This window comes from Arachis ipaensis, chromosome B1 (assembly GCF_059453495.1).
Source record: "Arachis ipaensis isolate K30076 ecotype BB chromosome B1, ASM5945349v1, whole genome shotgun sequence".
NCBI classification, from domain to species: Eukaryota; Viridiplantae; Streptophyta; class Magnoliopsida; order Fabales; family Fabaceae; genus Arachis; species Arachis ipaensis.
Genome location: NC_142436.1, coordinates 106,824,734 through 106,836,227, shown reverse-complemented (window position 1 = coordinate 106,836,227; position 11,494 = coordinate 106,824,734). Strand labels below are relative to the sequence as shown.

Genomic DNA, 11,494 nt, shown 5'->3' with positions numbered 1-11,494 from the left:
ATTAATAATCATGGGAGGAGAAGGTAACCAAAAAACTTTCACAAGATACCGTTTTAGTATCTGTGTTGATTCCTGAACTGCTTTTTTTTTTTTAAGGAAAAAAATATCTGGTGTGAATCTAATATTTTTTTAAAGATATTTGAGCATTAGTTTTCGCTGAATTTGATTTTCATTTTTTTTACCAAATTATACAAATTAGATGAATAGTTTGATACAAAGGAAACTGAATGATAAACCTTGTAAGTTTCGGTCTCATTAATGCTCTATTCTGTTTGGCATTACTCTGTTTCAGAATTTTCTCTAGTCTTTCATTATTTTAATCTCTCATTTAATTTGTTACTCCACCTAGGTACCAAGCATAATATAACTTATGAAAAATGAGGTGTTTGAAGGATGCTGCTGAACCACCTTTGAACAAGATGCATCCCCATGAGAACTCATCATGTCACTAATGGTAAGATTTTTATCCTCACCTGCTAGGGGCACATAACCTCCTTCTTTGTACACCTTATATTGATCATTCAGCATATAGCTAAAGCTTTTCCAATATTCCTGATGGTTTCCTTGTTTATCCCTGCTTTTATTAAGAACCTATTCTGCTGCTGTTTTTGTTTCATGAGAGTTAGGCTTAGCCAGAGCTGCTTGTTGTTTTCCTTTTTGATTAATTAGAGCATTCCTCTTGGTTTGATTAGTGGAGATAGCACCTTTTTTATTTGAGACAGAGCTTTGCAATTTGGTTTTTCGCATGTTAGGTTTGGGATTCTGAATAGTAACTATTTTTTGCCCATGACTTTTAGGGATTTCCTTGCCTTTGATGGCTTGATTATTTCCTTTCTGGGAGTGGCCAGCATGATGAATGATTTATTAATATTATGTTTTGGGGGGATTTGGTTTTCTGTAGGAATCTTAAGTTTTAATATGCAAAGTATATATAATTTCTTAATGAGTGGAAGGTCAAATTTTTGATATTGCATTGCAAAGTTGTTTAATCAGCTTTTTTATTGGCAAGCGAAGACGCTATGTTTTGTGAACATGTTCTAATTGATTCATTTTTGCAGTGTTTGTGAAATCGCAGTTGGTGAAGCACGTTATTTTAACTTCTTCAATTGCTGCTGTTACATTTAATGGAAGGCTTCTGACTCCTAAAGCAGTAGTTGATGATACCTGGTTTTTCGATCACAAACTTTGTAAGGAGTCGAAGGTATGTGCCATGTCCCTACAAATGTTATCATATTCCCCTAATTAGGCCAAATTAGTAGGAGTGAAATTAGCTTTATGTGTTGCTGATTTAATTTTGATTCATATGAATAAGCTCAATCCCTTGTAAATTTGAGACTTTGGTACCACCAATTTTGTTTCCCATTTTCCTTTTTTTTTTCAGTCATGGTACTGGTATGTGCTTTCAAAGACATTGGCTGAAGATGCTGCTTGGAAATTTGCAAAAAAAAAAAAATTAACCCAGCAATGGTGATTAGACCTCTTCTGCAACTAGTACTTAACACAAGTGCTGCTGGTGTTTTGAATGTAACTAATGGTAATTTTTAAAATTCTATTTTCTGCATGTCAAAATGAAAATTGAAATAGTAAATGATAAAAGTACAATATATAATGTGTAAGTCTATAAAGCTTATCTTTCTCTTATGATGTGTTTGTCAATGTGATGTTGATTCAAGTGTCTTGATATGTGGTTCAGGAGAAGCCTTATTCCGATAAAGTTGCTCAGCTTAAAGCAGAATATGAGAAGGCTATGGAAAGTTATAATGTTGCTGAAGCAGGAAGAGAAAAGGGAGAAGGAGAAGGAGATCATGAAGAGGGCTGATGAAAAATATGATAAGGAAGAAGCTGCGGCCAGTGAAGATGAGGAGTTTTAAAAGCAAATGGTAGCAGGAGTTCTTCCCACATCAACTTTTTGTTAATCATAGTTCTGCTGTATATCACATTTTGGTTTTCCATCCTTCATATCTTTGGGAACATTATAGTTTTAATTTAAATTATTATAGCACTTAAATAATTCATGTAAATCAATAAAAAATTAATTCTTATGCCTTCTAATTTTCTCTTTTTAATTATTATTATAGAATTGTAATTTTTCAATTATTATTATGCATTCTAATTTTTTCCTTTTTTTTAATTTGACAAAGGAATAGGCCACGCTTTGAAAGCGTGGCAAAAGGCTTTAGTGGGAAAGCCACGCTTTTAAAAGCGTGGCTGTATGTGCTCTATCGGCACGCTTCAAAAGCGTGGCGATATGTGAACTTTTCGGTACGTTTTTAAAGCGTACCGATAGATTAACACCTATGGCCACGCTTTTAAGCGTTGCAAGAGTTGAAAGCGTGACAAAAAAAAAGCGTGCCGATAGATCCACAAAAGCGTGGTGATAGAGCAACCGGCACGCTGGCAGATGTGACCCTTTCAAAAGCGTGCCGATAGCTCAAAAAGCGTGGCGAAAAGCTATCAGCACATTTTTTAGCACTTTTCAGCACGCTTTAAAAGCGTGGCAGAAAGCTTATTTTCTTGTAGTGGTTGTGTGAGTTTCATATACCATTTTGTTCACTAAGTCTACCTACACATCAATCAATGTCCATGCATTATCCAATTTCACAATTGCTTGATTAATTGCTTGAATGTTTTCATGCCTCTTCACTACTTGTGTGGTTGACTTAACCTACAAGTCTTTTAAAGTATCTCAAGCACACTAGAATGAGTGAAGTGCATGTTTTCTTTTGTATACTTGTGACATGATTTTTAAATACTAGGGTGTGAGTTCTAAACCGCATGCAAGTTAGGACCCACACACTTACTTTTCATTAATGTCACACTAATTCACTCACTCATTTCTAGTGATTTATCTTATTCCAACAATTCATGCTTCCTTGCTTGTGCATTTACTTGTCTTATTATCTCCTGTTGTCTATGTTCAGGATGAGTCATCATAAGTAAAAATGGAAGCGGGAGAAGAACACGCAGCATCGGTTGACCTACCAACTGAAGGTAGCAACTAGAAAAGTCGCCGTACCCCCTTGTTCATCTTTGGATGCACCGAGGACGGTGCAAACTTTTAAGTATGGGGAGGTCGTCCGACCGCTTGGCATTTTTGGGTGACAAGTTTCTAATCCCAACACTTTTGCATTTCATTTTTAGGTCTTAGGATTTTTGGTTGCATTGCATATGTATATATTAAGCTTAGTCAAAATCATGATATTTTCCAAGGATTTTATCTATAGGGCAACCCAATTGATTGATTAAAAAAAAATTTTTTTTAGAACTTGCTTGAATTATATACTTTGTGGAACATGATTTTTGAGCTAAGAACACAAGCATGTGAGATTTGAGCCTAATTGTGTGGTTACATCATACATAACCACTTACTTTCATTCTTGTGTGCATTATTCTCTTCCTATGATTGTAATCCTTGATTTGTTTGATTCTTTATGTCCATTACTTTGTGTATACATGCATTTATATGATTGAGGCCATTGTTCAAATAGCTCACTTACCCGAATAGCCTACCTTTTATCTTCCATTGTTAGCCAATTTTGAGCCTATGCTTAACCCGGTTGTTCTTAATGTCAGCACATTACAAGCCTAAGTGAAAAATAATAAATGTTCCTTGTTTGGATCTTTGATTAGCTTAGGCTAGTAAGAGTGTCCATCATTTGATTTTGGGAGAGTTGGGAACATTGGGTAGAGATAAAAGTGTGTTTATGTTTTTGTTGAAAAATCATGGGAATTGGGTACATACTCATGTATTAATCATGTGTAAACCATATGCATTGATGTTCTTGTATATATTTCTAAAAAAAATAATAGAAATAGAAAGAGAAGGACAAAGAATTGCAATAAGAAGGGGACAAAATGCCCCAAAGCAAGGCTCAATAAAAGTCAATGCATATGGGTGGTGATAAAAAAGAGAATGCATGAGTGTGTGAAAAAGTGAAGAATGGGTAGTTAGGTTTGTTTAGAATTGTATAGGTTGTCATAGGTTAGGTGGGAAGTTTATGTTAATCAAAGATTCAAATTTCAAGCTCACTTGACCATATGCATCCTACCTTGACCCTAGCCCCATTACAACCTATGGGAAAGCCCTCATGATGTAATTGTTGATTGTTAGATAAAAAACAAATCTTGAAAAGCATGATTAGGAGAGAATTGAGTGAATCAACCCCATACACTTGAGCGACTAGAGCGGATACACATCCAGTGAGGGTTCGATTGCTCAATTACATGTTTCTACCCATGATCATCTCTTTTCTTGCAAGTTTGTAAAATCTTTTAAATAATTCAATTCAATTGTGGGTTGAGTGATTGCTATTGCCTTAGCCCTTGTGTTTGTATATGTATTCTTGAAAATTGATTTATTTTGACTAAGTGGATGCATTCATGTAGATAGATTGCATATAGATAGGTTGCATGTAGTTAGTTTGCATTGAATAAATGTTGATGTCCCTTTGCTTCTTTTTTGATTTTAGCATGAGGACATGCTTAGTTTAAGTGTGGGGAGATTTGATAAACCCCAATTTTGTGGTTTATCTTGTGCTTAATTTGGGGGATTTTATCACCTTTTCCCACATTTATTCAATGAAATAGCATGGTTTTGCAATTCTCCCTTGATTTGTGCTTAAATGTGAAAATATGCTTTTTAGGCCTTAAAATAGCTAAATTCAATTCACTTTAATTCCATTCGATACCTTAATATGTGTGTTGAGTAATCTCAGGTTTATAAGGCAAGTATTGCATGGAAGAAATGAGTAGAAAAGCATACAAAGGGGAGAATGCATGAAGAAATAGAGATTGGGAATGTATCGAAGGACGCACACGCGCACAAGGCGTGCACGCGTACATGCCGCTTCCGCGCGGATGGAGAATTTACGAATCGATGCGCACGCGGACATGGCGCGCATGCGCCGATACTCTTACATGGCCCAATTAAAGGAAAAACGCCGGGGGCGATTTCTGAGCTGCCCAGGCCCAAATCCAACTTGTTTCTGAGTGTATTTCATGCAGAATTGAAGTCTAAGCAAAAAGGGGAGCAATTGTTTGAAGTTTTCGCATCATGCAGTTTAGTTTCTAGAGAGAGAGGCTCCCTCTTCTCTCTAGAATTAGGATTAAAATTTCTTAGATCTAGGTTTAATTCATGCTTTGATTTACTTTTCCTTTACAATTTCTTGTTCCTCTACTCTTTCTCTCTCTAATTTTGTATTTCATTCTTGTAATTGCTTACTTTGTTGTTGATGCACTCTTTCTTCTTCTATTTTCTTTTAATGCAATTTAATATTTGATGTTCTTTTATTGTTGATTTGGGTTGTTGATATTATTTTCTTGCAATTTGTAGTTGGTAGATTTCACTAATCTTGCACATTTATTATGCTTTCTTTTTATGCCTTCCAAGTGTTTGACAAAATGCTTGGTTGGATGTTAGAGTAGATTTTGAGCATTCTTGGCTTGGAAAGAGTAATCAGGTGATCTTGAGTCATGAGAACCCAACCTATGTTGGTGACTTAGAGTTGTTGGCTAATATTGTTTCCATTGACGCTAATCTTTTGCTAATTTAATTAGTAAGTTGATTAGGATTTTTGGATTGAGATTAGCTAGTCTTGTTAGACTTTCCTCGAGTGTGAAGATAATATGATACCTTCTTCCATCGTCAAGGATGACGTAATGAGATAAATTCTTGTTTATATTTGTGACATAATTAATTAGTCTTATTTGACATTCTCCCTATGTGAAGATGACATGATACCTTCTTCCGTTTGTTGGAGTTGACTAAATAAGATGAATTAATCAATGTACGACTAGGATAGAAAGCCTATAATCTCAATTCTTGCCATGAATGTCTCTCTTTATTACTTGCTTTCTTTATTTACTTGATTGATTTACTCTTCTTGCCATTTATTTTGTTGCCCCTCTTATCAACCATACCCCATTGTTCCTTCATAGCCAATAATCATTCACTTCATTGTAATTCCTCGTGAGATGACCCAGAGTCCAAATACTCCGGTTAATTCTTATTTGGGGTTTGTACATGTGACAACCAAAATTTAATTTGATGCGAGAGTTGTTTGTTGGTTTGGAGCTATACTTGCAACGTAAATATTTTGTGAAATTCCTTACCCACAACAATTTTCATTGTCAACCAAAAGCCGACAAATCCTCAAGGAAGAGAAAGGGAAAGCCCTCGCTTCCACTTCTGAACCTTGGGAATCATGGAGATTCCTCACCAAGGTGCACCAGGACCACTTCTATGATGTAGTGAGGCATAAAAAAGTGATTCTCGAGGTCCCCTTCAAGCTCAAAGAAGGTGAATATCCGGAGATCCAGCAAGAAATCTGGAAAAGGGATTGGGAAGTTCTGGCCAATCCTATTTCAGAGATTGGACCACTAATGTTGCAAGAATTCTATGCTAATGCTTGGGTCACCAAAAAGCACGACACAAGTGTGAACCCAAAGCCCAAGAACTAGTGCATCATGGTGAGAGAGCAACTCTTGGATTTTTGTCCGGAAAGTGTGAGAGTGGCACTACAATTGCCACAGATGCTAGGTGATCCATACTCTTACACTAGAAGGGTCAACTCCGACCAAAGACTAGATCAATTCCTTGCGGACATCTATGTGGAAAGAGCTCAGTGGATGAGGGATGCACAAGGCAAGCCCTACCAACTAGGTAGGTGGTATGCGAAATTGTGATCATCAACAATGGCGCCAAAAGACTTGGAGCTCTTAAACGTGAATCACACTTTGTCACGATTCCGCACAACTAACCAGCAAGTGCACTGGGTCGTCCAAGTAATACCTTACGTGTGTAAGGGTCGATCCCACGGAAACTGTCGGCCTGAAGCAAGCTATGGTCACCTTGTAAATCTCAGTCAGGCTAATTCAGATGATGATGGAGAATTGATAATTAAAAGATGAATAAAACATAAAATAAAGATAGAGATACTTATGTAATTCTTTGGTTGGAATTTCAGATAAGCGTATGAAGATGCTTTGTTCCTCCTGAACCTCTGCTTTCCTATTGCCTTCTTCCAATCATTCATACTCCTTTCCATGGCAAGCTTTATGTTGGGCATCACTGTTGTCAATGGCTACTTCCCATCCTCTCAGTGAAAATGTTCCAAATGCGCTGTCACCGCACGGCTAATCATCTGTCGGTTCTCGATCATATCGGAATAGGATCCATTGATCCTTTTATGTCTGTCACACGCCCCACAATCGCGAGTTTGAAGCTCGTCACAGTCATCCCTTCCTAGATCCTACTCAGAATACCACAGACAACGTTTAGACGTTCCGGATCGCAGGAATGGCCGCCATAATTCTGGCATATACCACGAAGGTTCCAATCTTAGATTAGAAACCCAAGAGATACGCATTCAAGCCATTGCTAGTAGAACAGAGGTGGTTGTCAGGCACATGTTCATAGGCGAGAATGATGATGAGTGTCACGGATCATCACATCCATCAAGTTGAAGAACGAATGAATATCTTGGAGAAGAAATAGACTTGAGTTGAATAGAAAAACAATAGTACTTTGTATTAATTCTTGAAGAACAGCAGAGCTCCACACCTTAATCTATGGTGTGTAGAAACTCCACCGTTGAAAATACATAAGAACAAGGTTCAGGCATGGCCATGAGGCCAGCCTCCCAAAACGTGATGAGGTCTATCAAAAGTATGAGTAAAAGATTAAAATACAATAGCAAAAGGTCCTATTTATAGAAAACTAGTAGCCTAGGGTTTACAGAAATCAGTAATTAATGCAGAAATCTTCTTTCGGGCCCACTTGGTGTGTGCTTGGGCTGAGCATTGAAGCTTTCATGTGTAGAGACTTTTCTTGGAGTTAAACGCCAGCTTTTGTGCCAGTTTGGGCGTTTAACTCCAGCTTTTGTGCCAGTTTTGGAGTTAAACGCCAAAATTCTTGAGCTGACTTGGAACGCCGGTTTGGGCCATCAAATCTCAGGCAAAGTATGGACTATTATATATTGCTGGAAAGCCCAGGATGTCTACTTTCTAACGCAATTGAGAGCGTGCCAATTCGGACTCCGTAGCTCCAGAAAATCTACTTTGAGTGCAAGGAGGTCAGAATCCAACAGCATCTGCGATCCTTTTTTCAGCCTCTGAATCAGATTTTTGCTCAGGTCCCTCAATTTCAGCCAGAAAATACCTGAAATCACAGAAAAACACACAAACTCATAGTAAAGTCCAGAAAAGTAAATTTTAAATAAAAACTAATAAAAATATAATAAAAACGAATTAAAATATACTAAAAACATACTAAAAATAATGCCAAAAAGCGTATAAATTATCCGCTCATCACAACACCAAACTTAAATTGTTGCTTGTTCCCAAGCAACTGAAAATCAAATAGGATAAAAAGAAGAGAATATACAATGAATTCCAAAAACATCTATGAAGATCAGTATTAATTAGATGAGTGGGGCTTTTAGCTTTTTGCTTCTGAACAGTTTTGGCATCTCACTTTATACCTTGAAGTTCGGAATGATTGGCATCTATAGGAACTCAGAATCCAGATAGTGTTATTGATTCTCCTAGTTAAGTATGTTGATTCTTGAACACAGCTACTTTATGAGTCTTGGCCGTGGCCCTAAGCACTTTGTTTTCTAGTATTACCACCGGATACATAAATGCCACAGACACATAACTGGGTGAACCTTTTCAGATTGTGACTCAGCTTTGCTAGAGTCCCCAATTAGAGGTGTCCAGGGTTCTTAAGCACACTCTTCTTTTTGCTTTAGACCTCGACTTTAACCGCTCAATCTCAAGTTTTCACTTGACACCTTCACGCCACAAGCACATGGTTAAGGATAGCTTGGTTTAGCCGCTTAGGCCAGGATTTTATTCCTGTGGGCCCTCCTATCCACTGATGCTCAAAGCCTTGGATCCTTTTTATCACCCTTGCCTTTTGGTTTAAAGGGGTATTGGCTTTTTTTGCTTGCTTTTCTTTTTCTTTCTTTTCTCTTTTTTTTCGCATATATCCTTTTTCTGCAAGCTTTTCACTGCTTTTTCTTGCTTCAAGAATCGATTTTTATGATTTTTCAGATCATCAGATAACATGTCTTTCTTTTCCCATCATTCTTTTAAGAGCCAACAATTTTAACATTCATAAACAATCAGATTCAAAAAAATGCACTGTTCAAGCATTCATTCAGAAGAACAATAGTATTGCCACCACATCAAAATAATTAAACTGTTTAAAATTTGAAATTCATGCACTTCTTTTCTTTTTCAATTAAAAACATTTTTCATTTAAGAAAGGTGATGGATTTATTTTCATAGCTTTAAGGCATAGACACTTAGACACTAGTGATCATGTAATAAAGGCACAAACATAAATAAACATAAAGCATAATAATTCGAAAAACAAAAAATAAAGAACAAGGAAATTAAAGAACGGGTCCACCTTAGTGATGGCGGCTTGTTCTTCCTCTTGAGGATCTTATGGAGTGCTTGAGCTTCTCAATGTCTCTTCCTTTCCTTTGTTTCTCCTCTCTCATGGTTCTTTGGTCTTCTCTAATTTCATAGAGGAGGATGGAATGCTCTTGGTGCTCCACCCTTAGTTGTCCCATGTTGGAACTTAATTCTCCTAGGGAGGTGTTGATTTGCTCCCAATAGTTTTGTGGAGGAAATGCATCCCTTGAGGCATCTCAGGAATTTCATGATGAGGAGTTTCCTCATGCTCTTGGTGAGGTTCTCTCACTTGCTCCATCCTTTTCTTAGTGATGGGCTTGTCCTCATCAATGAGGATGTCTTCCTCTATGTCAATTCCAGCTGAATTGCTGAGGTGACAAATGAGATGAGGGAAGGCTAACCTTGCCACAGTGGAGGACTTGTCCACCACCTTGTAGAGTTCTTGGGATATAACCTCATGAACTTCTACTTCCTCTCTAATCATGATGCTATGAATCATGATAGCCCGGTCTATAGTAACTTCAGATCGGTTGCTAGTAGGAATGATTGAGTGTTGGATGAACTCCAACCATCTCCTAGCCACGGGCTTGAGGTCATGCCTTCTTAGTTGAACCGGCTTCCCTCTTGAATCTCTCTTCCATTGAGTGCCCTCTTCACATAAGTTCATGAGGACTTGGTCCAACCTTTGATCAAAGTTGACCCTTCTAGTGTATGGGTGTGCATCTCCTTACATCATGGGCAAGTTGAATGCCAACCTTACATTTTCTGGACTAAAGTCTAAGTATTTCCCTCGGACCATTGTAAGCCAATTCTTAGGGTCCAGGTTCACACTTTGATCATGGTTCTTGGTGATCCATGCATTGGCATAGAACTTTGAACCATTAAGATTCCGACTTGTTGAATGGGGTTGGTGAGAACTTCCCAACCTCTTCTTCGGATCTCATGTCGGATCTCCGGATATTCGCCCTTTTTGAGCTTAAAAGGGACCTCGGGGATCACCTCCTTCTTGGCCACAACTTCATAGAAGTGGTCTTGATGCACCCTTGAGAGGAATCTCTCCATCTCCCATGACTCAGAGGTGGAAGCTTTTGCCTTCCTTTTCCTCTTTCTAGATGTTTCTCCGACCTTTGGTGCCATTAATGGTTATGAAAAAAACAAAAAAAGCTTTAGCTTTTACCACACCAAACTTAAAAGGTTGCTCGTCCTCGAGCAAAAGAAGAAAGAAGATAGTAGAAGAAGAAGAAATAGAGGAGATGGAGGGGCTTAGTGTTTCGGCCAAGGGGGAGAAGTAGTGTGTGAAAATGAAGGAGTAAAGATGGGTTTATATAGGAGTGGAGAGGGGGGTAAGGTTCGGCCATTATGGGTGGGTTTGGGTGGGAAAGTGGTTTGAATTTGAATGGTGAGGTAGGTGGGGTTTTATGATGGATGGATGTGGATTGGTGAAGGGTTTATGGAGAAGATGGTAGGATTTGATAGGTGAGGGGTTTTTGGGGAAGAGGTATTGAGGTGATTGGTGAATGGGTGAAGAAGAGAGAGAGGTGGGGTAGGTGGGGATCCTGTGGGGTCCACAGATCCTGAGGTGTCAAGGATTTCTCATCACTGCACCATGTGGCATGCAAAACGCCCCTTGCTGCCAATCCTAGTGTTAAACGCCAGGCTGCTACCCATTTCTGGCGTTTAACGCCAGCTTCTTACCCATTCCTGGCGTTAAACGCCAGTCTGGTGCCCATTTCTGGCGTTAAACGCCCAGAATGGTGCCAGACTGGGCATTTAACGCCCATTCTGCTACCCTTACTGGCGTTTAAACGCCAGTAAGTTTCTCCTCCAGGGTGTTTTGTTTTTCATTCTATTTTTCCTTCTATTTTTTTGATTTTTTTCAATTGTTTTTGTGACTTCACATGATCATCAACCTATAAAAAACATAAAATAACAAAAGAAAATAGAAATTTAATATAGATAAGTAAAAATTTGGTTGCCTCCCAACAAGCGCTTCTTTAATGTCAATTGCTTGACAGTGGCTCTCATGGAGCCTCACAGATGTTCAGAGCAATGTTGGAACCTCCCAACACCA

General features: G+C 38.2%; 1 protein-coding gene across 1 annotated transcript; it reads left to right on the top strand.

Annotated features, from left to right (window-relative positions):
* The first annotated feature begins 429 nt into the window (after window positions 1-429).
* LOC110271198 (phenylacetaldehyde reductase-like) lies at window positions 430-1,819 on the top strand. The gene is made up of 3 exons (XM_088501114.1): window positions 430-454; window positions 1,059-1,201; window positions 1,694-1,819. The coding sequence occupies exons 1-3, from the start codon at window positions 430-432 to the stop codon at window positions 1,817-1,819; spliced, it is 294 nt and encodes a 97-aa protein (XP_088357240.1).
* Window positions 1,820-11,494: the final 9,675 nt, after the last annotated feature.